Source organism: Fundulus heteroclitus, unplaced genomic scaffold (genome assembly GCF_011125445.2).
Source record: "Fundulus heteroclitus isolate FHET01 unplaced genomic scaffold, MU-UCD_Fhet_4.1 scaffold_36, whole genome shotgun sequence".
Taxonomy (NCBI): domain Eukaryota; kingdom Metazoa; phylum Chordata; class Actinopteri; order Cyprinodontiformes; family Fundulidae; genus Fundulus; species Fundulus heteroclitus.
In genome coordinates, this window is record NW_023396770.1 from 587,351 (window position 1) to 615,330 (window position 27,980).

The 27,980-nt window shown below is 42.0% G+C and overlaps 4 protein-coding genes across 7 annotated transcripts in view; 2 read left to right on the forward strand and 2 right to left on the reverse strand.

Moving 5' to 3' along the window:
* Positions 1-1,658: 1,658 nt before the first annotated feature.
* naa20 (N-alpha-acetyltransferase 20, NatB catalytic subunit) lies at positions 1,659-4,822 on the forward strand. Its single transcript, XM_012874329.3, has 6 exons — positions 1,659-1,797; positions 2,209-2,233; positions 3,592-3,682; positions 3,761-3,896; positions 3,970-4,115; positions 4,655-4,822. The coding sequence occupies exons 1-6, from the start codon at positions 1,745-1,747 to the stop codon at positions 4,738-4,740; spliced, it is 537 nt and encodes a 178-aa protein (XP_012729783.1). The 5' UTR covers positions 1,659-1,744; the 3' UTR covers positions 4,741-4,822.
* Positions 4,588-12,886, reverse strand: crnkl1 (crooked neck pre-mRNA splicing factor 1). Its single transcript, XM_021322416.2, has 14 exons — positions 12,711-12,886; positions 11,434-11,586; positions 11,214-11,305; positions 10,831-10,989; positions 9,543-9,709; positions 9,165-9,343; positions 8,924-9,094; positions 8,655-8,846; positions 8,520-8,579; positions 8,307-8,387; positions 6,289-6,528; positions 6,079-6,180; positions 5,601-5,849; positions 4,588-5,318 (listed from the first exon to the last, which is right to left on the reverse strand). The coding sequence occupies exons 1-14, from the start codon at positions 12,756-12,758 to the stop codon at positions 4,854-4,856; spliced, it is 2,358 nt and encodes a 785-aa protein (XP_021178091.2). The 5' UTR covers positions 12,759-12,886; the 3' UTR covers positions 4,588-4,853.
* Positions 12,887-12,987: 101 nt separating this feature from the next.
* cfap61 (cilia and flagella associated protein 61) overlaps positions 12,988-27,980 on the forward strand; it is a 44,967-nt gene continuing 29,974 nt past the window's right edge. The window contains exons 1-5 of one of the 2 annotated variants that reach the window (XM_036130594.1): positions 12,988-13,270; positions 15,657-15,807; positions 16,707-16,783; positions 16,854-16,921; positions 16,997-17,117. In XM_036130594.1, the coding sequence (XP_035986487.1) occupies positions 13,137-13,270; positions 15,657-15,807; positions 16,707-16,783; positions 16,854-16,921; positions 16,997-17,117 (551 nt within the window). In that variant the 5' untranslated portion in view covers positions 12,988-13,136. The remainder of the gene's footprint in view (positions 13,271-15,656; positions 15,808-16,706; positions 16,784-16,853; positions 16,922-16,996; positions 17,118-27,980) is intronic. The other variant, XM_036130593.1, reaches the window with a different exon arrangement.
* Positions 21,728-23,900, reverse strand: LOC118556180 (outer dense fiber protein 3-B-like). 3 transcript variants are annotated; one of them, XM_036130596.1, is made up of 7 exons: positions 23,790-23,900; positions 22,930-23,064; positions 22,609-22,812; positions 22,423-22,524; positions 22,156-22,277; positions 21,939-22,076; positions 21,728-21,864 (listed from the first exon to the last, which is right to left on the reverse strand). In XM_036130596.1, exons 2-7 carry the CDS (start codon positions 23,054-23,056, stop codon positions 21,793-21,795), a joined length of 765 nt encoding a protein of 254 aa, XP_035986489.1. In that variant the 5' UTR covers positions 23,057-23,064; positions 23,790-23,900; the 3' UTR covers positions 21,728-21,792. The 3 variants fall into 3 exon arrangements, with proteins under 3 accessions (XP_035986489.1, XP_035986492.1, XP_035986490.1); XM_036130599.1 differs by having other exon boundaries at positions 22,930-23,035; positions 23,790-23,874; XM_036130597.1 differs by having other exon boundaries at positions 22,930-23,078; positions 23,790-23,859.

Consider the following 27,980-nt stretch of genomic DNA (forward strand, 5'->3'; position numbering starts at 1 on the left):
AGCTGGACTTAGATTATCCACATCCAATAAAAATGGCATCAGTTCTAAACAAAGGAATGTCAAGTTTAACATTAATGGTTAGTTTCTAATGTCCATCCAAAAGCTTTGTGAATATTGAGATAAAAAAAACACTCCAGGAATTCAGCTGGTGATTTACAAAAGACGCAGAGGTCAACGTCAAATTTAAATAATAAGTATGACAACAGGATGTGTTTAGTTAATAATTATGAAACAGGTCTCCTTCACTTTAACAGTTATAGACATTTTATAAATGTGGAACCAGCACAAGTCATACTTTTATCTGTTGTTTCAGGAAATTTATTGAAAGAATCTGTTTTATAGTCAAAATGTCTCGTACATTCGTTTATAATCTTATTATTACATTTATGGTCAATAGATGGCACTGAGAAGGTCACTTTAGAATAACCTATGAGAATTTTAATCAAAGGGATTGCTCCACAAACCTTCATTAACTCTTTATAAAAGCACCTTAGATTACATTTTCTAACAAATGATGAGAAATCCAAAATACGTTGAATGAAAATAACTCCATTCTCATACCAGTCTTTTTAAATAACGACTTCCTGCCTGTAGTAATTGCCCTATTATTCCATAAAAGGACGTGTGGGGAGAGAAATTATGTTGAAATATCATTTTCCAGAATGAAGGATTTGTTTGATATCTTTACTAGAATTTTACCAATATCAATTCCTCCCAGTTGCCTAAAGATAGAATTAGGAATATGAAACTGCATTAAATTTTGCTGAAGAATAAATGTTTTAAACCATTTTGTAGGAAATACGTTAAACCCAACCGTCATGTTTTTGACCTTTTAAGATAATGTTGTTTTTCCACAAAAACTGAAAAATAATGGAATTAGCTTTCCTTGTATTTAAAGGTGATATATTCATAGAATGGCATAGATAAATAACTTTGGAGATGCCATCAGCTTTGATCAACAGGTTCTTCTTAAGAAGGTTAAATCCCTGCTTAACCAACCAGACTCTTTCTTTTCTACCAATCGAGCTGTGAAGGTTTCTAGACAGGCTGGCTTGTTTTTTGTCACATCTGTCTGACCTGTTGCACAAAGCGGCTGTTATCTCCCAGATGGTAACTCACAGGTAGAGCTGACCGAGCAGCCTTACTGGTCAAACCTGCGCAGCATCAGCAGCAAACGTAGAGTTTATATATTTACACCAGACGTCTGGACGCCGTGTCTCTTTGCCAACAAGCAGGACCCAATAAAGATGAGGGTTCTTTGAACATCTGACCCTAACTATAACCGAATGATTGGTTTAATGTCTGACTGATTTGGATGTCGTGACATGATAATCAAATACACACATGTGTTTGGAAAGGGAACAGCAGCTACGATGTTTAGCCATCAGTTGGTGAATCTGGAACCTGAATCTTTGAAAGGTTACCACTGATTCTGATCAACCCAACAGAAACTCTGGAGCAGCTGAAGTCCCTTGCTTTAAATAATAACCTTCTTTCTGTGTGTATATTAAAAAATCCTACGTCTAAGATGAAATGTAGGTGTAATTAGAATAAATACATCCTGTGATTTTTCCTACTTTTTGCAGAGCAGTTCTCCTCCCCCCAGCAGGGGGCAGTAGTGGTCTCCGCAGCTGCAGCTGCAGTGCTTGCTGGTTCCAGCAGGGGGAGCTACCGGTTGTTGCTATTGCTGTTTGAGCTCCTCCTCTTCCTCAGCGAGGGCAGCAGCAGCAGCAGGAGGAGGAAGATGACTTCGTTACGACCGTTTACCTGCGACGATCTGTTTAAATTCAACAACATGTGAGTCAGAACCAGCCGGCCCGCTTTAGTCAGAACCCGTCTGTGAGTTCGGGGCCCAGCAGGCGGGTTGGACCCGGAACCAGGCGGACGGTCCGACACCCGAAGATTATCTCAGATTATCTCATTAATTAAAACATTTAATTTCCTCAGATTGTTGCCGATTTAATCAGAACACCCAGCGGGACAATCCTGATTAATGTTTGGTTCCATTTCCATGTTTAAACCCAATAATTTAATGACAAAGTCTTATTTTGGCACAAATATTTACAGAGTCTGTGAATCAAGATTTATTTTTCGTTTCTTCCCTTCTTTATGGGCAAATTCAGGGATTAATGATCAATAATCGCTTTTAGAAGCAACAAAGTGATCAAGAAGTGAAAATCTAACCGTTAAATGTTTCTATTTTGACAGAAATCTGGATCCTCTCACTGAAACTGTATCCTTTACAATAATTAATCATGTTTATGTAGTTATGTTTTATTCATTTTATTTTCTTGTCTTTTCGTGATCGAGATAGAGAAGTAAAATATTTTTCATAATTCAAGAATCTAAATAATTTCTATGCGCATAGTTATAATTAACAGAATGAATGGAAATATATTTAACAAAATGATCTTGTTTTCTTTATATTATCCTTCTACATCCGCAGGGTTTCACAAAAGTATTCACACCCTGTGAACTTTGGGATGCCTGTTAAATAACTGAAATTTCTTTAACTGGCATTTTATGTGACAGACCAACAGGAAGTAGACTGTAGTTAAGGGGAAGGAAAAAGGCTTTTTATGGATTAAAATCTAAAAATGTAAAACCCTTTTTATCTGATAGCAGTGAATAAAATCCAGTCCTGTAAGGATTCTTATACAACTTGCATTTAATTAGTTCATTCCTTATTTTATGTGCATTAACTTACGTGAGCTGTATGTTAGTTTATGTATAGCATGTGATCAGCACAGCAAATTGTGTAAAATACTACTTTGTATTCACCTGTTGCAGGCAAAGCAGCGTGCAGTGAAACACGGCAGTGGCAGCATCATGCTGTGGCACAGGGAAGCTAGCCTCGTGAGACCATCCTGATCTCGCGAGGTTTCAAGGTTTCACTCGCAGATCAGTCTGGATACCCTCCGTTGAAGAAAATTTGGAGCCGTTCACCAAACGAACGTCCAATCAGCGTTGGCTTTGAGGCGGGTTGAGGTGTGACGCAACGGGAAGCGCGTCAGTTCAGTCTAAAGAACATGGCGGCTTCAGCCGATGAAACTAGCGTTAGCGCGGCTATCGAGCAAGTTTTATCGGAATTACAGAGTATTTCTCTGCTGAGCTAACGAGCCTTTACCTGCAGCAGCAAGAGTAGCTTGGCTTGTGGTTGTGTTTTCGTCGTCGCTCGTAACAGAGCGACGACGAATCTGATTGGTTTATTTGGCCCGTCTATCACCAACATAGGCCAATCAGCTAACCAGTATTTTCGCCCCTTCCCAAAATTACTTCAACGGAAGGTTTCCAGATGGATATGCGGAGCAAATCTATCTGGCGGAGTCAGGTAACAGGGAAGCAGCCTGTAGGTGTAAATATAGGGATGGGGGCGTGGCCAGCCGCAGCTTATTTGCATAAAAGTGACAGAGTCCTAATAAGAGCTGACTCTGAACTCCCCTTTAATTCCTCGCCAACATGTTTGTGTGATTTCTCTGGATCCTTTAACTCGTGAGGCTCGGCCCGGTTCTGACCTGGGCCCGGTAACTTTAGCTCCTGGTTTCCAGCTGTAGATGTTCTGCCCAGTTTTCTCTAACCTTTGACCTCCAGTATGGCATCCCGTTCTACCTGCAGTACCTGGCCCACTGGCCCGAGTACTTCATCGTGGCTGAAGCTCCGGGTGGAGAGCTGATGGGCTACAGTAAGTCCCGCCGGCTGATCTAGACCAAATGTGTGGTTCTCCTGGTGGGTTCTTGTCTGACTGCATGTTCTGGATCAGTTATGGGGAAGGCGGAGGGATCCGTGGCCCGGGAGGAGTGGCACGGCCACGTCACGGCCTTATCTGTGGCTCCAGAGTTCAGGAGGCTCGGTCTGGCTGCTAAGCTCATGGAGATGCTGGAGGAGATCTCAGAGAGGTTTGTGTGTGGAGTCAGAGCTGAGGAACCAGGGAAGGTTCTGATTTCTGAGGGTCTGTGGTTCTCCCTGCAGGAAGGGCGGGTTCTTCGTGGACCTGTTTGTAAGAGTCTCCAACCAGGTGGCGGTGAACATGTACAAACGTCTGGGCTACAGCGTCTACAGGACGGTGATCGAGTATTACTCCGCCAGCAACGGCGAGCCGGATGAAGACGCCTACGGTACGTCAGACGTTCTACGTTCAGACCAGCAGGTTCTTCAGAACCGACCCAAACATTCGCAGTAATTCTTCTGGATTAGCTGCAGGAACCAAACTAAACTACGAGCATTTAAATCAGAATCTGTTGACTGTAAGGAAAGCTGCGGTGAACAGAACCGCTTTAGTGCAGTTTGGCCACAGGAGGGCGCTCTTTAAGGCTTAATTTCTGTTATGATGGCCTCTTTAAAATCAATAGTAAATTAAATCTAATATTAGGAAAAATAAGTATCAAATAGGAAATAACTTCTTCATATTTACTTCTTTTTTAGAGTACATTTTGCCTTCTAGAGTAAAGTTAGAAACATTTAAGTTCTGGCTCATCGGCCCACGTTGGTAAAACCTTCTGCTCCCAGACTTTGTTCCTAGAATAATCAGGTTTCAGTTTCCACCTCGCTGATGTTCTTCTAAAACAACGTTACTGTGTGAGAAAGCTGAGCCGTTAGAAAATAGTTCTTTATTATTGTCAGCAGTTAAAGCACTGAGCCGTGGTGTCCTCCACAGATATGAGGAAGGCTCTGTCCAGAGACACGGAGAAGAAGTCCATCATCCCGCTGCCGCACCCCGTCAGACCCGAAGACATCGAATAACAGACGCAGGCTCTCTGAGAGAACCGCTGCACGTAGAAAATGTTTGCTGTAAATCTAAAGAACGTTTGTTTCACAACAAAAACTGAGTCTGAGCTGTGATTGATGCTGAAGAGTCAATCTTTGTCCTCCTCTCTGCTGCTGCTCGCTTTCTTCTCTCCATCTTCATCGCTCCTGCTCTCTTTCTTCTCTCCATCATCTTCATCACTGCTGCTCCTGCTCTCTTTCTTCTCTCCATCATCTTCATCACTGCTGCTCCTCTCTTTCTTCTCTCCATCATCTTCATCACTGCTGCTGCTGCTGTCGTCTCGGTCGTCGTACGTCTTCTCCGTCTCAGCGTCTCTCTCAGACTGCGGCTGCGTCTCAGGAGGCGCTGAGCTCTCCTCCTCCTCCTCCTCCTCCTCCTCCTCTTCCTCAGCGGCAGGAGGCTTTTCTGGAGGCTTCTCTCTGTCCTCGGCGTCGTCGTCCTTCGCCTGCTGCCTCTTCCACATCTTGGCCATGGCGAGCAGCTTGAGGTTGGGCTGGTTGGCGGCGTCCTCGGGGAAGATGTAGTCGTAGTATTCCTCCCAGCCGGCGTCCGACTGGAGGGTCAGAAAAAGGTTCGTTAGAATCAGGAGAGCAAGATGGCCGCCCAGCCGCAGCGAGACTCAACTACCCAGAATCCTCAGTAAGGACTTCAGGTGAAGGAGAGTAACGTCTGAACAGCAACGTTCTCCACACGCAGAACCTGCAGAACAAACAGTAGAACCTGTGTGTTCTGCAGGTTCTGCTGCCCTCTGCTGGCGGAGGAGCGCAGCTTCAGCATCCAGACCCGTTTTTAGGGGCGACCCGCTGGACCCCCACAGCGGTTCTGCTGCTCTTACCCCGTCCTCGGCCGTCAGCTTCCTCCTCTTCTTCACCTTCTCAGGCAGCAGCTTGCGGACCCGTTCCCTGGTTCCGTCCGACCCAAACTCCTTCTCAAAGTCCCTCCAGGACTCCAGCAGCATCAGCCGCTCCTCCTTCTCCTCGCAGCTCCTCATGCTCTTGTTGGCCTCCTCGAAGATCTGCCGGCACCGCTGCAGCCGCTCCGCCCCGTCCACCGACAGCTCGAACTTGGCGTAGCTGATCCACACCTGAGAGCACAAGGCCGTCAGAACCCGGACCCGTTACACGCAGAACTTTTAGAGCAGGTTCTGGGTCCGGTTCCGAAGAGGACCGCTGCTTTTAGGAGCTTTAACAAAAAAAACAACCTGAGCCAACGGAGCAGGTTGTCACCCACTGCGGTCAGAACCGGGTCAGAACCGGACCGTGATCAGAACCGGACCCAGGTCAGAACCAGGTGAGAACCGGGCCGAGCCTCACCTTGACGTGCTGCGTGCGCTGCAGCAGCCTCTTGTAGAGGTTCCTCGTGTTCTCGAACTCTTCCTGCTCGATCTCAAAGTCGATGTAAGACTTCCACAGAACCTGGAAGGACAGAACATGTAGAGGACGGGATGAAGAACCGGGCGGTTCTGAGCAGGAACCACAGAACCTTTAAGTGGCTGCTCAGGGTTCTGGGGGAGGGAACCAAACCTCGGGCATGTCCAGCCGGGGCTGGCTGATGGCGAGCTCAAAGATGGCGCGGGCGCGCTCCACGTCGCCCAGGATGCTCTCCAGCTCGGCGAACTTGATCCAGGTGGTGCAGTTCTCCGGGCTGAACTCCAGGTACTTCTCGTAGAGCTTCCTGCAGCGGTCGAACTCACGCAGCTGCAGCTCCAGCTCGATGTAGCCCTTCAGCAGCTTGTTCTTCGGGCATTTACCGATCCCCGTGCCCTGACGGCACAGAACCACATCAGCACAACAGAACCACACGAGCCCAACAGAACCGCACACAGGAGCCCAACAGAACCGCACACAGGAGCCCAACAGAACCACACAGGAGCCCAACAGAACCACATCAGCACAACAGAACCCCCGGCAGCTTCTCAGGCTAACTAGCCATCCAGCTAGCTTAGCTTGATGCTACATTCTATCAGGATAATGCGTCTGCATTAACGCTCCTCAGACTGTTTCCTTCTTTCTCACGGTCTGGTTTGTTCTCTTGGCGTTTGAGGCTCAGAGTGGTTCTGGTTCAGTGGATCCAGGTGAGTTCTGGAGCTTTTTGGTTCTGATTCTGGCTGAAAACGTGCTGCTGCTCATTTTTACACGTTAGCTTTTCTACACCCTGAATCTGCGTCAAACGTCACGCTGCAGGTTTTCATCTGGTGACGTCTAGAATGAGCCGATGGATTCTCAGCTTGGTTTGACTCCAATATCCATATTTATTACTTTAATTAATGCTCAGTCATCCAATCAACAAAACCAGCTAAATATTATATTAATGTTCAATTTATTGAACACTGACATATTAACAGGAACATAAAGTGGTTTAATGCACAGACATATATACGTAGACGCGTCATAGGGCGCAGGTTCGCACGTCAACGTCACCGCCATATTGTATGTGGCAGAAAAAAGTTGAGTTCTGTTATTGTGAACGTGGATCAGAGAAGATGCCTCATTCCTGTGCTGCAATAAATACACACACACATACACATACACACACACACACATATATATATATATATATATATATATATATATATATATATATATATATATATATATATATATATATATATATTTTTTTTTTTTTTTTTTTTTTTGTGTGTGTGTATGTGTTAACAAATTGAATATAAGGATCAATTTGTTAAATCTAAACATCGTTGTCTTAATTATTTCGTAAAACCATGTCACATGTGAACCTTTAAGGACAGGCGGTAAAAATGTAAAATTAATAATATGAATGAAAAAAAGTCCAAGGTCAATAAAGTAAAAATAAACAAACACAAAAGTGATAATGTTATGATAAAAAACATCATATTATGAGAATTAAGGGGGAACATTTCCAGAATAAACACAGTTTGCAGAATTATTTCACTCCTGGAGTAATAGGGCCAGGTTAGATTATTTTAAATATTTTTATTATTTAGGAGAATAAATTCAGGAGAATGAAGCTAAAGGGATACGAAAATAAACTTGTAATATTACAAAAAAAAATACTACGAATACAAAGTATATTCAGAGATTAAAGTCCCTCTGATACTGTTTAAGTGACTGAGTAACTGCAGATTTGCCACATTTAAGATGGCGGACGCTCTGACGCATCGCAGCATAGGCAGAACCCGCCCAACGACGCGTCTACGCTTATATTATGTCTATGGTTTAATGCATTTAACGAACCACAGAAACCAAAAACGTCCCAAACGTCTGATTTTAGGGAGGAAGGAGCTTCTAAAATCCTGTCGGTCATTTGGCAAATTCGTCATGTCACGCAGTAATGGCGCATTGTACTATCGCCCCCTAGGGGTTGGGAGGTATATCCACACTGAAAGCTAGAATATCAATATTAAATCGTCTTTAAAAACATGGATATTAATCTTTGTATCCATTTTTATGCACAGCCCTACAACAGACGCTTCATGCGTGAGGCTACGGTTGAAACCTGAGGGGTGTGAATACTTTCTGAGGCCCTGAAGGTCCATCAGAAGTCAGGAGCTCTGGAGTCTCACCATGATCTTTCTGGCTCCCGGCAGGTTCTTCTGTCGGATCTCAAACTGAGCAAAGAGCAGCCAGATCTTTGCAAAGGTGAACTGGAAGAGAAGCGAGACACGGCGGTCAGAAGCAGAGTGGCAGAGAGTGGCAGGGAGTGGCAGAGAGTGGCAGAGAGTGGCAGCAAATAACAGAGAGTGGCAGCCAGGCCGCCTCGTGTCTTCAGGACTCACCTTTTTATGGGGGATGAGCTCCAGACACGCCTGGTAGACCTGCCTGGTCCGCTCAGGATCCTGTCAAAGAGCAGGTCAGGATTAGTTCTGGTTCTGGTTCTGGCCCGCCCCCCCCCGCCCCAGCTGAGGACCCACCCTGGTCTCCAGCTCCTCGTACAGGGCGTAGTTGATCCACAGGTAGATGTAGCGCCTCCAGTGCCTCTTCTCCTGGATGGGCGGCACGTTGGCGATGGCTCTCTCGTAGACCTCCCTGACGGTGTCGGCGTCGGCGTCGCTCTCCACCAGCCGCAGGTAATCAAACCAGGCGTCGTAGTTGTGTGGATTGGCCTGTGGGGACAGAAGAAGAGCGCGTCACGCTGAGGCGGCCCGTCGTCACCGCATCCCGCCGCTCTCCGCTGCCGTACCTTCACTTCCTCCTCATACTGAAACCTCCGCTTGCTGACGATCACGTCCTCGATTCCTCGCCGGTCTCCGAACTTCTTCTCAAACATGGTGTAGTTCTTGAAGAGCTCCTGCGCCTGATGTTTGGGGATCCTGTCCAGAGCGTACTTGTAGATGACCCGGACGCGCTCGAACTGTGGAGGAGCGCACAGTCAGAGACAGCAGGAGCAGCGAGCTGAGGGGGAAGCTGGTGTCAGCACTCGCCTCCTTCTGGGTCTCCTCAAACCTGGCGAAGGCCACAAACAGGTTCTCGTCCACGTACTCCTCCCCAAAGAACTCCACGGCTCGCTCGTACACCTTCCTGCTGTGGGCGATGTAGCCGTGCCTCTCCTCGAAGCGAGCGTACTTGATCCAGTTCTTCACCTCAGGGTGAACGATGACGAGTTCACAGGAGTCAAGGAAGTCATGGCGGTCGATCAGAAACGCTGAAAACACGAGAGCATGACCCGGACCAGGGAGAAGGCTGCAAGCTAGCAGGCTACACGTAAAAAAAATCAGCCTTTAATTTCCACTAAACGCCCCTCAGACACCTGAACACAGCCCAACAACGCAGACGCAGCTTTTTCCACAGACAGAGGATATATCGCTCATAGATGGTGCGGGCTTTGTCCACCTCCTTGTAGCGCAGCTCAAAGTTGATGTAGGAGTGCCAGGCCTGTTCTTCAGGCTCCCACTCCATCCAGCGCTCAAACACCTGCCTGCAGCCCGGCACGTTCCCCAGCATCTCCTCCATGTAGGTGTACTTGTACCTGCGCAGAAAGGCTTAACGGCTCAGAACAGCGTCAGGAAATCTGTCAGCTACACCTTTCCCTGACAGATGTTCTGCCCAAACACAGAAATCTGGTTATAGTAATTAACATTTCCCCCGTTTCCAGCCTTAAACCAGGAGAACAGGTAAATAATCTGTAATAAAAATGCATCAATAGTTTAAATCAACCTGGAATAATATATTATTTATATCTACATTTATCTAAATGTCTAAATCATTAATTTAAACTTCAGTTCATTACGTTGGTAAATTATTTCCATATTTATGTCAAATTTCACACACTGATGCAATTAGACCAGAACATCTGATTGGTTAACCTGCAAACCAATCAGATCGGCTAAAGCAGCCTCAAACTGATTTGCAGAATAAACTCATTCATAATTATCTCCTACGGTTGAAATATATATTAAATAAACGTACAATTATGTTTCAATAACATGAAATACGTAAAGAATTAGATGAGAAACTCGTTAAAATTTAAAACTCGTTAAAGCCACAGACTTATTTCCATGTTTAATCGGTGTGAGTGTATTAAGGCCAGGGGGCGGGGCTAGCGCTGTTTCAGACGAGCTGATTGGTCCCCAGCTAAACTTCTGCTTTATGACCCAAAGTGAGTTTAAATATTTTCTGGTGGACAGAAGCTAAAATAAGACCTTCCTTAAAGAATACTGAAATAATTTCAACATCTTATGAATTCAAGTTTGATCAATCATTTACGTGTTTATTTACAAACCTGTGTGTTTAAGAAGTGACAATTTGTGTAAATGTTGAAACTATTTTAGAATTAAATCAGTTTATTCTGTTTTACTTAAACCACGACAGAAATAAAAGTTTGACGAATGATTTATTGGATGGTGGAGATAAACGTTAAACTCTTTGTTTCTGAGCTCAGGGACAGAAACCTGCTGAGGAGGAGGTCCAGTTGCTCCTGGACCTCCTCCTCAGCAGGTTTCTGCTGGTTTCCTGCTGAGCTGCCCAGCTTCAGCTGAGAATCTAGACTATGTCCAGGGTTAAGCAGCTCAGGCTGATGGTTGTCAGCATCAGATCCCACCGGTCCAGCATGGACACCCGTCTAATGTGAGCGGCATCGCCTGGTCCTACCAGAACTGGTTGACCCGGGGGAGGATGGTGATGGCTCTGTCCCAGATGTTGCGAGCGTGGTTCACCTGGCGGCTCTTCATCTCCATCTCTGCGTACTTCAGCCACAGAGCGATGTTGCGGTGATCCACGTCCAGCGCTCGCTCGTAGATGGAGCGAGCCCTGAAACAAACAGTGATTTTATTCGGGTCATTTAGAACCTCGCTGATGGGTTCGGCCCTCATGCAGCAGATGAGAGCTTTCAGCCTCCAGCGCATTAAGACGGATTAATAACTGCATTTATTTAGAAAGACTGAAGCAAATATGTTAAAACAAAGTAAATCGGACCATGAAAACAGAACTTAGATAATAACTTTCCAACGGGTTTAAGGAGCTAACAGGTATACCTCTGAACCTCCTGCAGGCTTTCCTCCCATTGCGCGTATTTAATCCAGTTACTGATGACGGTCCGATTCTTCCTGATGTTGTCTTCAAAGCCCTTCAGAAAGGCGGGTGGACAGAATCAGAATCAGGCTTCATGGTTTCTGCCTCAGCAGATGTTATAGGAACCTTAAACTGCAGTAAACAGTTTCATTGCATTAAAGTGTCTCTGGTTAAAGAACAGACCTTCCTCTTCTTCAGCTTGTAGTCGTTCAGCTCCTCCTTATCGGTGATCTTCTGTTTGGGGGGTGGAGGCAGCAGTTCCAGCTCCCTCTCTTTGGCCTCTCTGAGCAGCTGCTCAGCCGTGATCTGAACCTCGGCAGGAGCTTTATTCTTCACCTGAAACACGACAAAAGCTCCTTCAGAAGGTTGCCTCGAATGTTTTCTGTGGCTTTACTTTGTGCAAACACTGGAAGGTTCTCAAGGCAAAGCTAAAAGTGCTTCCGTTATTCTTTGATCCCAATTTAAAGCAAAACAAGACGGTCTATTCTGTGGCGTTTGAGGAGAATAAAAACGCTGCGTTTTACAGACGATAAACATCAGCTCTGGATTAAACTGTTCTGTTCTTTCAAACATCTATATTTAATGCAGAATAAATCGATTTTTGACCTGTTCCATTTTTTAGAATGGCTCCAACCACTGTGGTAAAAATACAAAACAACATTCTCAAAGAAATGCATCAAAAATCACAAACTGAATCTATACTGAAGCAATTTTTGGAAGTTTTCTTAGAGTAGTTTGGCCAACAGTTGTGTTTTAAAGTGCCACAGAAATAATGTGGGTCCGGATTAAAGCTCATGTAATGTGGTAGAAAAGAGGAAAAGTGTTATTTGTGTGATTTATTTTTTTCAGCAGAATCAGTCCCGATTTTGCCTGATCTGATTCCTGATGTTTTCATGCTTGATTCTATCTGTGGTGTCCAGAAAATAATTATTTATGTATTTCATAAAATATCTAAAGACTGACATGAATAAAGACACTTATTGGGTGTTTTTGTCACCGTTTCACTGGTTAAATCATCATAATAACATGTTTTTTTTTTTTATTCAGTAAAATTAAATTAATTCTTCACATTTTAAAACTATGCTGGAAATAAGCAGCGAGCAATAACAAAATATATATTAAAATTTTGATTGGGAGGGGGTATAAATATGGGTCTTGTTGTTTTTTTAACGGTTAAACTTTTCATGTCGGAATGATTAATTTAACCCTTAAAATAAATTAAACTTTAACTCTTAAAATAGTGGCAGAGCCCTTTAGTCCAGTCGGATGCTAACAGAAATTAATAAGCGATTATTTTAGCTTAAGCAACGTCAGAAAACGTAAAATATTTAGATTACCACATTGATCAGAGTTTACAGAAAGAGCAGAAGCACATTTTAAAAGCGCCAGGACCTGCTTCCTGTCTTTAGCTCCTGCTAGCATTAGCCGCTCCGAGCTAACCTCCCCCCGGCTTTTCTTACCTTCGCCACCTTCGGGATGCGCTGCTTTCCCGCCGCCGTGGACGCCATGTTGCCGGTGGTTCCGACCCAAAACTACCGCGCAGCTTTTCACAGAACAAACCGACACCTACAGCGGCTCCCAACCGACAGACTCAAAACGTTTTTGTGTCACCAGCAGACAGCCGCCATGACAGTACCCACAATGCCACGCGGCTCCAGCGTCCCGCGAGAGTCTTCAAACAGGCGCCTGCTGTTGCTATGGCAACGGACTCAACGGAGTAGGAGTGACGAAAAGCAGTCGTTTATTGAGTTAAAGTCGAGAAGTTTTAGGAGAAAACGAGCAACTGAGGTTAAATACGACCGAGCGAGAGCAGAGAGGAAGAAGCGGAGGAAACAGTTAGTGATTCCATCCGATAATAACCCCGGAGGAAGAGGAGGAAGAGGAGGATGAGGTCGGCCGACGGGCAGGAGGAAGGTCTGCTTGTCACTAGGAGTCAGTCATCAGAGATCCAGTGGATCAATGAACTGATCGGGTCCTCGGCTCTGGCTGTGTTTGGAAGGATCAATGTCATCGATCTGCTGTGAGAACATCTCTTATTGTTCTAGTGATGCGTTGGTAAACTGCTGCTGCCTATGAGAACCAGAGCTGTTCATTACAAACGGCCATAACCAGTTAACCAGGAGTTAACCAGCAGTTAACCAGTAGTTAACCAGGAGTTAACCAGTAGTTAACCAGTAATTAACCAGCAGTTAACCAGCAGTTAATTAGGAGTTAACCATCAGATAACCAGGGTTAATCAGTGGTTAATCAAGAGTTAACCAGTAGTTAACCAGGAGTTAATCAGGAGTTAACCAGCAGTTAACCAGGAGTTAACCATCAGATAACCAGGGTTAATCAGTGGTTAATCAGGAGTTAACCAGTAGTTAACCAGGAGTTAATCAGGAGTTAACCAGCAGTTAACCAGGAGTTAACCATCAGATAACCAGGGTTAATCAGTGGTTAATCAAGAGTTAACCAGGAGTTAACCTGTGGTTAATCAGTGGTTAATCAGGAGTTAACCAGGAGTTAACCAGTAGTTAACCAGTGGTTAATCAGTGGTTAACCAGGAGTTAACCAGTAGTTAACCAGGGGTTAACCAGGAGTTAACCAACAGTTAACCAATAGTTAACCAGTAGTTAACCTGTAGTTAATCAGGAGTTAAACATCAGTTAACCAGTAGTTAACCAGGGGTTAATCAGGAGTTAACCAACAGTTAACCATCAGTTAACCAGTAGTTAATCAGGAGTTAACCAACAGTTAACCAGTAGTTAACCAGTGGTTAATCAGGAGTTAATAAGGAGTTAACCAGTTGTTAACCAGTTGTTAACCAGTAGGTAATCAGTTCCCCAGTGATTTATTCAGTCATCGCCTGATCCATAGATGACTCATTTCAATAATAATAATAATAACAATAATAATAATAACGACAATAATAATAATAATAATAATAATAATAATAATAATAATAATAATAATTATTGTTATTATTATTATTATTATTATTATTATTATTATTAAATAATAATAATAACGACAATAATAATAACAATAACAACAATAATAATAACAATTATAATAATAATAATTAAATAACAACAATAATAATAATAATAATAATAATAATAATAATAATATGATAACAATAATAATAATGATAATAATAATAATAATAATAATATGATAACAATAATAATAATGATAATAATAATATTAGTAACATATGGGACAAACAACCACACACACACACATGTTGGTATTTACAACATTGTGTGGACCTTCCATTGACTTCCATCTTTTTTCTATTGCTTTCTATGTCTTAACCCTGAACTTCAACTCAGTTCACACCTTAGCCCTACACCTAAGCATTAGCCCAATCTGCACTGTGTGGACCAGCGGTCACCAACATGGGGTCCGCGGGCCCTAAGTAGCCCCTGAGGACCTCATGCGGGGCCCACAAGCCTGTTCTGGAAAAATAAAGCACAACCCACCAGTGAGCTGCATTTAGAACTTTATTTTATTCCGTTACTCTTCCTGTTTATTCACACTTGTATTTATATAGATTTAAAAATGACAATATCTACAACAAAGCATGAAAAATGTGTTTATTTTACATAAAGTTAAGGTGAACTCTGACACCAGTGAAGGAGCTGTCAGTTCCAGAAAGACTCCAGAATCTCAGTTTCTATGCTGATGACTCCTGTTTCTGTGCCATGACTTTTGCTCCTTACAGTCCCTGAGTTCATGTGATCATCAGGGAATACACGGGTCAGAACTTTATCTGCCTGAATTTATGTAAAGCATCACTTTACATAAATTCAGACTGTTACCAGGATCAGAGACCATCTAGACTGGACAGAGAAATCCAAGAAGCTCGTTATGGATTTGGCCCTTCATGGTCAGTCTGTTGTTGAAGCAGCTCACTGCTAAAACCTGCAGCCTGTCTTTATTTCAGGTGTTAGATTACTGTAATGGTATTTCTGATGTCTGAGCCAACAAGGTGCAGCTCATCTATAACGCTGCAGGCGGAGTCCTGACCACATAAATGGATCATACCAGAACCAGATCTTTTAATCAGCAGATTCATTTAGGATCTTGTTGATGGACCGTGAATCTCTGAATGGACCCAGAGCTTCTGGTCAGGTGTGCACAGTTTAGTCTCCTCAGGTAATCAGAGATTACTTCAGAACCAGAACCAATCAGGTGAGGCAGAGTTCTGTTTCTAGGCTCCTTGGCTCTGGAACAAAGAGCCTGAAAGGCTTTAGAACTGAGAACATCAATGAAAGCTTTAATTTGATCCTGTTTTAGCTTGATTATTGTTTAAGTCTTTTTCTGTGAAGTTCTCTCGGTGTTTCTGTTTCCTCCTCTCCTGTAAGCCCCTGCTGTGCGGATGGCCTGGCCGGGTTCTGACGCTCCCTGGTTCTGTGCAGAGAGAAGGCCACGCTGGCTGTGACTGTGGCCGACAGGGAGGACCACGTCCTGGCCCACGCCTCCTTCCTGGACCGGCCCGCTGCACAAGTGCTGGATGGGGACACCTGGGAGGCATTCCTGCAGGCACACTTCAGCGCTGACACATGCACAGTGAGTATTAGTGTGGGATTCAGGCGTCTGGAGGAATTAATGGTCACTAGTTATTAGGGCTGTGCATAAAAATCGATATAAAGATTAATATCGATATTTTTAAAAACGATTTAATATATTCTGGCTTTCAATATCGATATACCTCCCAACCTCTAGGGGGCGTTATTACAGCGCAACCATTACAGTTCACAGCGAAGGAGAGCAAGTGAGACGAATTTGTGGAACGGCCGACAGGATTTTAGAAGCTCCTTTGTCCCTAAAATCAGATGTTTGGGCACATTTTTGGTTTCTGTGACACGTTAAATGCATTGAAGCAAATGCACTTTATTTTCCTGTTAATATGTCTGTGATCAATAAATAGAACATAAACATAATATTTGGCTGATTTTGGTGATTGAATCATTGAGCATTAATTCAAAGTAATAAATATCGATATTGGAATCAAATCAAGCTGAGCTATGTATCGAGAATTGTATCGTATCGTGAGCTGTGTATCTAGAATCGTATCGAATCGGCTCATCCTAGATGATACCCAGCCCTACTAGTTATAGCGCTCTGTGAGAAAATGATGAGCAGAAAAAGCTTCAGAGCCGTAGAAGCTTTGAGTGAAGATTACAGGAGAAGCTTGATGTTCCCAGTGGGAACAGGTTCTGTTTGCTGACCATCTTTGATCCAACATGGAGTTTAACAGGTCACCAGAGCAACCAGAGCACAGAAACGCCTGGAACGCGTTTCACTTCAAAAGAGGCTAAAAGGTAGTTTGGGTCTGGAGAAGTCCTGCGTTCTGACCTGAAAGGAAGAAGGAAGCAGGTCCCTCAGACGGTCTCATGAGGAACCGGATCTGAAGCGATGTGCTGGTCCTGATGTTCTGACAGATGCTCCTGGTTTCTTCTCTGCAGCCTGTCAACACTCTCTTCCTGCGTCTGTTTGCGTCTGAGCCCAGAGCGGCTGCAGCCAGTCTGAAGGAGATACTAAGGTGTGCAGATGCCTGACAGACGGATCATTCTGAGAGGTTCCTGCATTAGCATCCTGATTTCTTTCTGCAGGACCGTCTTCAGCAACACACCTGAACTAGAATACATCCTCCTGCTCTGCCCGAGCGCCTGTGCTTTAGGTGAGAGCCAGCTTCGCTTCTCTGCCCTCGCTGACGGCCTGTTATTAAACTCTGATTCATGACGTGTGTGTGCAGAGCCGGCTCTGGAGGAGGCCTTTGTGCCGCTGCAGTGTGTGACCGAGCCTGAGCCTCCGTGTTCAGCTTTCATCTGCAGCAGAGAGGATCACTGCAGGCGGCTGCATGTACGCAGAGCCAGGTGAGCTTAGGCAAGATTTCAGCGCATAGGACTGAACCAGGAGGCGTCTACGTATTTATGTCTGTGGTTGGCCCTCCTTGTGTCCTTAATAGTTTCGCTTCTTTAAAAAAAAAAAAAACTTTATTTAATGAACCGAAGACCTATTTTATCAAGTGTAAAACAATAAAACTTATCTGCCAAATGAAATGTGTAGTGTAGCATATCAACAAATGATCAAGCTCCATAATCACTTTGGGATCTTGTAATCTTTCCCTATTTAAACAGTTCTTGCTCTTCTATGTCCAACTTGATGAATAAGAATTTTTTACCGTTATTAGAGAACATGGAGAAAGATTTCGACAGGTGGTCCTTATTGCCATTATCTTTGATGGGACGGGTGAACCTGGTTAAAATGGTAATTTTACCCAAATTTTTCTACCTTTTCCAACATGTTCCCATATTAATTACAAAGTCCTTTTTTGACAAGTTGGATAAGAAAATATCCCAATTCTTATGGCTTAAAAGACCTGCCAGACTTCGTAAATTAGTGCTACAGTCCCCAACTTGTGAGGGTGGATTTGCTCTTCCCAACTTCAGACAATACTACTGGGCAGCTAATAGACAGAAACTATTATATTGGGGGTGTGATGCTGAGGCTTCACCTGCCTGGGTGCAGATTGAAAGGGCATCTAGCCGTTATTCGTTGTCCTCTCTGCTTTGCTCTCAGCTCCCCCTTCCACTCTCCCTGATAGAGAATAATCCCATAGTTAAAGCCACATTAAGGATTTGGATCCAATTCAGGAAACAGTTTGGCCTGCATGGACCCTCGATACAAACTCCTCTAGCTAAAAATTGTAACTTCATGCCTTCAGTCACTGATTTAGTTTTTAACTCGTGGCACGACAGAGGGATCAAGACTGTAAAAGATCTTTATAACAGTAATACCTTTTCATCCTTTGCTGAACTTTCATCCAAATTCCAACTGCCCAATTCTCATCTCTTTCGGTTCTTTCAGGCCAGGGATTATGTTAAAAAAGTGTTTCCACACTTTCCTAATCGACCCCCTGAAACACTCTTAGATACCCTTCTACAATTAGACCCACAACGGAAAAAATGTATTTCATTCATCTATAATTCTATTAATAATGATAACACCTTAAGACCTGAAGCCTTTGTTAAAACGGCATGGGAGGGGGAGTTGGGTACTGGGGTGGAGGAGGAGCAGTGGGAGGCTGCCAAGGATTTAATTCATAAGTCCTCGTTCTGTGCCCGGCATGTTTTAATACAGTGCAAAATATTCTATAAAGTGCATTTCCCAAAATGCAAAATTAGCAAAGATTTACCCATCAGTCAGCGACATTTGCAATAGGTGCGGACAGTCGCCAGCTAACCATACCCACATGTTTTGGGCGTGCCCAAAGCTAATCGGGTATTGGGGTAACATTTTTAAAACACTAAGTCAAGCATATAACCAGACAATTCTCCCCAATCCATTATCGGCTATATTTGGCATCCCTCCAGACCCGGGCCTTTCGCGTTCTCTGAAACAAGCCCTAGCCTTCACTACCCTTTTGGCTCGAAGACTTATCCTACTTAGATGGAAACTAAACGTCCCCCCATCTCATGACTACTGGGTCAGAGAAGTTCTTTACAACCTGAAGCTGGAAAAACTCAGATTTTCACTTAAGGGTTCCACCAGTAAATTTATGGAGACTTGGAGACCTTTCCTATCTACATGACCTTGCTACCTGATTCAGAAGAAAATTAAATTATCTGTAGGACTTCTCATTGATATCCAATCCAATTCTTTGGTTTTTTAACCGATATATATTCTTCGTCTTATAATTCATTTATTTATTTTTTATTATTATTATTATTATTTATTTATTTTTTCTCCTTTCTCTTTCCTTCTTAATTTGTAATTTATTTGTATACTTGTTTAACTTAACATGTATTCTCAAGTATATATTCATTTATTTACTTAGTATCAGTAATATTATTTTTTTCTTTATTTCTTTTCTTGCCTCCCTTGAATGTGTGTGGATGGATGTGTGTGTATGTCGCGTTGCTAGAATCTGCTACAGGGACTGGATCCCAGCAGGCTGTTTGTCTTGTGCTTGGACGGGGTGCGTTTGGGGTGGGCTGGGTTCTGGGAGAAATCAGCTTGAACTTCTTTTTCTCTCCATCTATAACCACTCTGTTTTCAGTGTACTAATGATTGATGTGTGTCAAGTTGTAAAATGCAATAAAGAAAGTTGGAAAAAAAAAAAAACAGTTCTTGCCAAGACAGTTTGATTTTAGAGTAATAAATTCAAAAAGTAGCTATAAAGAATCAAATGTGTATCTAATGTTTAGTAACTAAAAGATATCCTTCTAGTTACTAAACACATTTTTATGCTGTGATCCCTTTAATTCTAGTTTCAGTATTAACCCTCTGAGGGGTACTGTTAATTTGTTTTTGTTTTATTCTGCATTGTTTTATCCATATTAAGAGCTGGACTTGAAGTAAAATCTGTTTTTAAGCAGAGCTTAAGTTTTGTGATCTTCAATATATCTCATCTGATTTCCTGTAAAGTGCTTCGGATTGTCTTGTGTAGGAATAGTGTAAGTCTTTTTATTGTATCCCAATTGACATTATTTTGATATACTCTCATTAATAAATAGTTATGTTGCTGCCAAGTGTGTAGATAATGCCCACCTTGCTGCTTTATAGCTTTAGTGATCTGCACTTTTAAATAGTGTGGCCAAATGTTGAGAATAAATGTTTACAACCCTTACATTGACGAGATAAAAAGCATTTTCCCTGGCGCTGACCAGACACGTCTGAAAAGATGAATGTGTAAAAATGACCAGCAGCAACATGCAGATACAGATGCAGAGCAAAATTATGAAGAATGACAACATCCTCTATCGACTCATGAACTATTCACCTTCTCTATGATTCCACACTGAAGAACATTTAACACAAGTCATTTAATCTGTCCACAGCAAATTCACATCAACATATTTTTACTAACTTGTGACTTCAGGCTTATATTGTTTTTTCTCTTATTTATATTTAGTGTAATTTTCTGCCCCGATAAACATTTTTTTCACTCTCCAGTGTTTCTGACATGCTGTGAAGCAAATAATAAGAATAATAAGATAAAAAAAGCAGAAATCTCATGTAATAGCCAAAACAAAACTACATCTCCCTTTCTGTCCGTCCTTCCATCCGTCCACCGTCTGAAACCACGCTAGGCCGCTACAGTAATAATCATAATAATCATAATAATCATTCTCCTGCTCTGAAATTCAAAGGAGGGTCAGGAAATTTAATTCAGTACTGTGTGGGTAGTTAAATCTTTAATTGCAATTTATTGAACAAGGTACTGGATGGTGACCTGTCCAGGATGAATCCCCCCCACTTTCGCCCACTGACAGCTGGAGACAGGCACCAGCACCCCCCCCCCCCCCCCCCCCCACACACACACACACACAAGAGATAGATGTGTTAGAAAATGGACGGATGGGATTGGATGGTAAAAACCCTGAAAAGGAGCAATAAGCAGTTTCTCTTACTGTTTTATGAGGGATTTCCTCCCACAGTCCAAAAATATGACTGTTAGGTTAATTGGTCTCTCTAAATTCTCCTTAGGTGTGAGTGAGTGTGTGAATAGTTGTTTGTCCTGTTTGTCTCTCTGTGTTGCCCTGTGATAGGCTGCTTACCTGTCCAGGTGAACCCCGCCTCTCACCCAGTGAACGCTGGAGATAGACTGATTGATGGATGGATGGATGGATGGATGGATGGATGGATGGATGCATGGATGGATGGATGGATGGATGGATGCATGGATGGATGGATGCATGGATGGATGGATGGATGGATGGAGGATGGATGGAGGATGGATGGATGATGGATGGATGATGGATGGATGGATGGATGATGGATGGATGATGGGTGGATGGATGGATAGATGGATGGATGATGGATGGATGGATGGATGGATGATGGATGGATGGATGGATGGATGGATGGATGATGGATGGATGGATGGATGCATGGATGGATGCATGGATGGATGGATGGATGGATGGATGATGGATGGATGATGGATGGATGGATGGATGGATGGATGGATGGATGGATGGATGGATGGATGGATGGATGGATGGATGGATGGATGGATGGATGGATGGATGGATGGATGGATGGATGATGGATGGATGGATGGATGGATGATGGATGGATGGATGGATGATGGATGGATGGATGGATGGATGGATGGATGATGGATGGATGGATGGATGGATGGATGGATGGATGATGATGGATGGATGGATGGATGGATGGATGGATGGATGGATGGATTTATGGATGGATGGATGGATGGAGGATGGATGGATGGATGGATGGATGGATGGATGGATGATGGATGGATGGATGGATGGATGATGGATGGATGATGGATGGATGGATGGATGGATGGATGATGGATGGATGGATGGATGGATGGATGTAAATTCTTAACCCTTTCAGATATGAGCATGCATTAACATTTATAGCTAATCCATGTAACTGCAGACTAAACTGATTGCATTATTGATAATTTGTCCTATAACTAACGTTGAAGCAGTAAAATGATCTCATCTATCTTCCACGCTGCTTATTGAGTGTTTATTGGGTCAGTTTACTGTCAGATTTCCTCCATGTTCACTAAAAGTAGGCCCTGTACTGCGAATGGTGGATGCCAAAGGAGAAGCTTGGAGCTTTAGGTTTTGTAAAGATCTGTAAGGAAGAATAAAAAACGTGTTAGGAAATTAAGGATTTTAGCTCTTTCTAGAACATAAAGTGTTGCTTACCAGCGGATAGCTTGGCCCTGGGCCCGGCGTTTTAGCAGCTTTGTCTGGAGGGAAATGACGACCTGTCATAGTCCACTGAGGGGGTTTTGGCTTAGAGATATACGGGTCTGCAGCATTATAGGCAGCTGGGCCTGGAGTCTGCAAGGAAAACAACAGTAAATCCAGCTTTTTAGATTAGTTTTAGAGACAGTTGGTTTTATTTTCATTTTATTTTTACCTTTGTTATATCTTCCAAAAAGGATCCCTTCACAGTGCGCCCTGTGATGGTGAAGGAGGGAGCTGAAGAGGTTGTTATCCCCTTTGTGCCAAGTAATGGGGGTAACTTGTAGGATGCTGGACCTAAAAGGGGAAGAGACAACTTTCTCCTATTTTAAAATTTAAATGATGGTCTGACACAAACACAGAAAAAAATCTATACAAATTGAGTTCAGTTCTAAATTAAGCTTAAATTTAAGTTTTCTCAGAGCAGATGATCCTTCCTCACCTGGAGTTTGGTTCTTAGTAAGTTCTTTGGGTCTGCTGGAGAAAGTGTACGCAGGGGACGATTTGAAGGTGGACAGTTTTGAAAAATCTGGGGAGTACTGGCCTAACATACCAAAGAAAATGATTAAAAGAAAGTACTAAATCACAACCACATGTGTTGTTTTGGTTTGCAACGGGCCCAACAGACCTGGTCCAGGAGTGCAGAATGGTGCGAGTGGATTTAGACGGCCACGGACGGAAAATGCCAGCGTGCCATCTCTGCCGTATCGGGTGTAGTTGGGTGGGAGCTTATAAATTGGTCCAGGGGAACAGTCGGTGTTTGCCACTTTACGCCGTGACGTAATGGAGAACGCTGGCGCTTTGGGTTTAGTCGGGTCATGACGAATTGCACCTTAAATTGTGAGAAAAAAAGGAAAACAAAGCAAGTAACAAGATCCAATAGAGGTTTAACTCCTAAACTACTAAATTCATAACTTCAATGGGATGTAGTTGTACATTTTAGTCTCACCTGTTAGCCCAGGTAACATGTATACAGGCCCAGGGCTCCCATACTGAGCCGCTATGGGCCCTTTTGGCTTGTGGGGCCTCCAGGTCCCAACCCAAGGCTCATTTTTCTGCATTGTTTTGAGGGACATATAACTGCCTATAAAGAAACAACTGAGTACATTTAAAAAATAACATTTCTGATCTAACATGATGAATCCAGAGATGCTTGACAACAAATCTTTTAAAAATCAGCTTTGAAAAACAATCCCTTGTCTCAACATATTCTTTGAGTCATCACTTGCTTTTGGTTTATCTGAAAAGCACAATATAAGCAATTATAATAAGATTTATTTTTTGTCTCACAAATAGGTGCTGTAGAGGTTGAACCTGTTGCATATTTTAATTCAATTCAAAAATAATCATCCCAAAGAGATTAAAGCTGCTGTGAAAGTGTCGCCACTAGCAACCAAGCAGAAGAGCAAAGTTTGAATTATAACAGTTCTGCTTAACATGAGCAGTAACCAGCTTGATATTCACAATATGCAAAGAAAAAAGAACAATGCATGAAAGAGGACAAACATTTTATTGTGAGGACAGGAAGGACTTGACTAAAAAGATATGATTTAAAAAAATGTTCTCACATGAAAACAGCAACTTGCTATGTTAACATCTTAAGTATGGTTTAATTTTCTGAAATTTTAAACTTTCTTTTCCTTTTTATTGCAAGTAAAACCGCTGCTTCTGAAAGACATGTTCCGTTACTCTCCAAAGCATGTGGACACTTAAAGTTTACTTTTGAAACTAAAGTAAAATGAACAGGTCCTTTAAAAAGAGATGCCTTGTCTCCATTAATCTAAAATTAATCTAAAATTAACGATTTACCTTAAAAGGTTTCAGGTTCAGCTCATTCTGTCCTCTTCAGGCTTAAGTTATTACATCTGCAACTGCCTTAAAATCAGAATTTTCAAATTGTTGACAATGCCTCCATGACAACGTTGCCATGGTGATGGTTTTATTCACAATACTGTAGTCAATAACATGCAATTAAAACTTCACATGAGTATTACAAAATGGTTCTGCAACTGAACCAGTGTCCTTTACTTTAAAATATTTCCTTTAGGGTAAAATATGTATTTATCTTTTATTTCTATTATAATAACTTTTATTAGTGGTTATTGGTACAAAAGTCAACATTCAGTTTGTTAAACAATTTATAATCACTCAATCACTGTAAAGCAGTGGTGGAGAAAGTACTCATACAATGTACTTAAGTAAAAGTACAAATACACAGACAAAAATTTACTCAAGTAAAAGTCAAAGTACCACATTATTATTTTACTTAAGTAAAAGTAAGAAAGTACAAGCTTTTAAAACTACTTAAGTATTAAAAGTAAAAGTACTTGCCAACCATAATACCTAACAGCTTATTTAATGTCATTAAGTGTACCTATCGTATTTAGTTTTAATAAATCAGTAATGTACCATTTTAATGAGCAATGCTGCAGATAAAGCATGTTTTTATTGTGTTTACCCCCTGTGACAGTTTAGATTTAGATATTTTATTCTATGCATCAGAATTCAAGGGATCGATATCGATAGCGTTTAGCAACTTAACTTACCTCAATATGTTTTTTCAAATTTGATGGTGAATTTTTGAAAGATAGAATTTCATGCTTTCGGGGAAGGCAAAGGCGGCATTGGAATCTCCAGGAAGCGTTTTTTTGACCCAGTTATTTCAAAGAAATCTTTTAAATAAGGCCATGGGTGGGGCAGGTCTTCTGCAGGATGACCATCCTTGGACTCCATTCTGGGAGTTAATGATTCTGCAGGTCCTGCGTACTGTGCTGCTCTTCTTGAGGGAGGGCCTAATGGTTATTTCCCGCTTTGGATTGGTTCAGCGGACTGATTCTGCTCTCGCCATTGGATACTTTCAAACTAACGAACAAATCAAAAAACCGAAATGCGTCTTGGATGTAACGAGTAACGAAACGCTGTATAGAAATGTAGTGAAGTAGAAAGTACAGATACTTACTGTTAAATGTAGTCGAGTAAAAGTAGAAAGTATCCATTATTAAATCTACTTAAGTAAAGTACAGATACACGGAAGTTGTACTTAAGTACAGTAACGAAGTACTTGTACTTCGTTACTTCCCACCACTGCTGTAAAGACAGTGTCACCCTATTAAATTAAATAAACATTTAAATTCATATGAACTGACAATCCCAGTTATTGCCATTTCATTGTAAATTAAATACTATACAATGACACAACACAGTATTCATCAGGGATCTATAAGAATGAAACAAACCAAAAAATTTACATATATATATATATATATATGTTATGTTCTGTTCTGTTCTGCCAATCTCTATCAATTAATCTATATATATATATATATTTTATACAAGTATATATAAGCTCCATCTTTCTATCTAAATACTTAAAACAAAGGGAACATAGACGTTCACTACTCTCTGCCTCATACAATATGGTGGTGACGTTGACGTGCAAACCGGCGCCCAATGAGACGTTTGCGTATAAATGTCTGTGGTCTCTGGCTCCTGACTTCCTGTCTGGAAAATAAGGCGATTTGCTTCTGTTGTCATTTCTCAGTTAAACATTTACTTAAGTGCATTATGCATAAGAACTGATCACAGTGATTGTACAATTCAATTCAATTCAATTCAATTTTATTTATATAGCGCCAAATCATGAAACATGTCATCTCAAGGCACTTTACAAAGTCAAGTTCAATCATATTATACAGATTGGGTCAGATTATACAGATTGGTCAAAAATGTCCTATATAAGGAAACCAGTTGATTGCATCAAAGTCCCGACAAGCAGCATTCACTCCTGGGGAACCGTAGAGCCACAGGAAGAGTCGTCTGCATTGTACATGGCTTTGCTGCAATCCCTCATACTGAGCAAGCATGAAGCGACAGTGGGAAGAAAAACTCCCCATTAACGGGAAGGAAAAACCTCCGGCAGAACCGGACTCAGTATGAACGGACATCTGCCTCGACCGACGGGGGTTACAGAAGACAGAACAGAGACACAACAAGAGAGACAAAAAAGCACAGAAGCACACATTGATCTAGTAATCTGTTCTACATTAGATGGTAGTAGCGGGTGAGCCGTCTTCTCTGGATGATGTCACAGTTAATAGAACAAAGACCAGGTGTACCTACGATGAAGAAAAAGAGAGAGAGCAAAAAGTTAAAGCAGAAATGACAACACATAATGCATAATTGAAGAACAGTAGAACTCTATAGAGAGAGAAATAGACCCTGATGTCCTCCAGCAGCCTAAGCCTATAGCAGCATAACTATAGAGGTAGCTCAGGGTAACATGAGCCACTCTAGTTATAAGTTTTGTCAAAAAGAAAAGTTTTAAGCCTAGTCTTAAAAGTAGACGGGGTGTCTGCCTCATGGACCAAAACTGGGAGTTGGTTCCACAGGAGAGGAGCCTGATAGCTAAAGGATCTGCCTCCCATTCTACTTTTAGAGACTCTAGGAACCACCAGCAGACCTGCAGTCTGAGAGCGAAGTGCTCTGTTAAGAACATACGGGGTAATCAGAGCTCTGATATATGATGGAGCTTGATTATTAAGGGCTTTATACGTTAGAAGGAGAATTTTAAATTCTATTCTTGATTTAACAGGAAGCCAATGAAGGGAAGCTAAAATTGGAGAAATATGATCCCTCTTGTTGATTTTCATCAGAACTCTTGCTGCAGCATTTTGAATCAGCTGAAGACTTTGAACTGCATTTTGTGGACTTCCTGATAGTAAAGAATTACAATAGTCCAGCCTTGAAGTAACAAATGCATGGACTAGTTTTTCAGCATCACTCCTGGACAGAATGTTTCTAATTTTGGCGATATTCCGGAGGTGAAAAAAGGAAACTCTGGAAACCTGTTTAATATGGGATTTAAATGACATGTCTTGGTCAAAAATAACACCAAGATTTTTTACTTTATTACCAGGGGCCAAGTTAATGCCATCCAGATTAAGTGATTGGTTAAAAAGTTTATTTTTTGAAGACTCTGGTCCAAAGATTACAACTTCTGTGTTGTCAGAATTTAAATGCAGGAAATTTAAAGTCATCCAGCTTTTGATGTCATCAAGACATGACTGCAGTCGAAGTAACTGATTGGATTCATCAGGATTTATGGATAAATATAGCTGAGTGTCATCAGCATAACAGTGGAAATTAATCCCATGCTGTCTGATAATTTTGCCAATCGGAAGCATATATATAGTAAAGAGAATTGGTCCAAGGACTGAACCCTGTGGTACTCCACAGGTGATCCTAGAGTTTGAGGAAGATTTATTATTAACATGAACAAACTGGAATCTGTTTGACAGATAAGATTTAAACCAGCCTAATGCTTTCCCCTTAATCCCTACAGTATGTTCAAGTCTTTGTAGGAGAATATTGTGATCAACTGTATCAAATGCAGCACTGAGATCTAACAGGACAAGTATAGACACAAGTCCATTATCTGAGGCCATGAGAATATCATTAGTGACCTTCACCAGAGCTGTTTCAGTGCTATGATGAGCTCTGAAGCCTGACTGAAACTCCTCAAGTAGGTCATTACTTTGTAAATGTTCACATAGTTGATTAGCAACTACTTTCTCAAGAATTTTAGATAAGAAAAGAAGATTAGATATAGGTCTGTAATTTACTAACTCATCTTGATCAAGAGAAGGTTTCTTAAGTAAAGGTTTAATAACAGCTACTTTCAAAACCTGTGGTACATATACATTTACTAAGGATAGATTAATCATGTCTAAAATAGTGCCACTGATCAAAGGGAATATGTCCTTAAACAACTTGGTTGGGATTGGGTCTAACATACAGGTAGAAGGTTTAGATGAAGCTAAAATTTTAGATAGCTCAGAAAGCTCTACTGCTTCTAAACAGTTCAGACACTGCGCAGGTTCTAAAGATTCCTCCAATGCTGCCTCACTTACTGAGGACGAGGCAATCATGTTTGGGAGGATGCCAATTATTTTATTTTTAATGGAATCAATTTTATTTATGAAGAATCCCATAAAATCATTA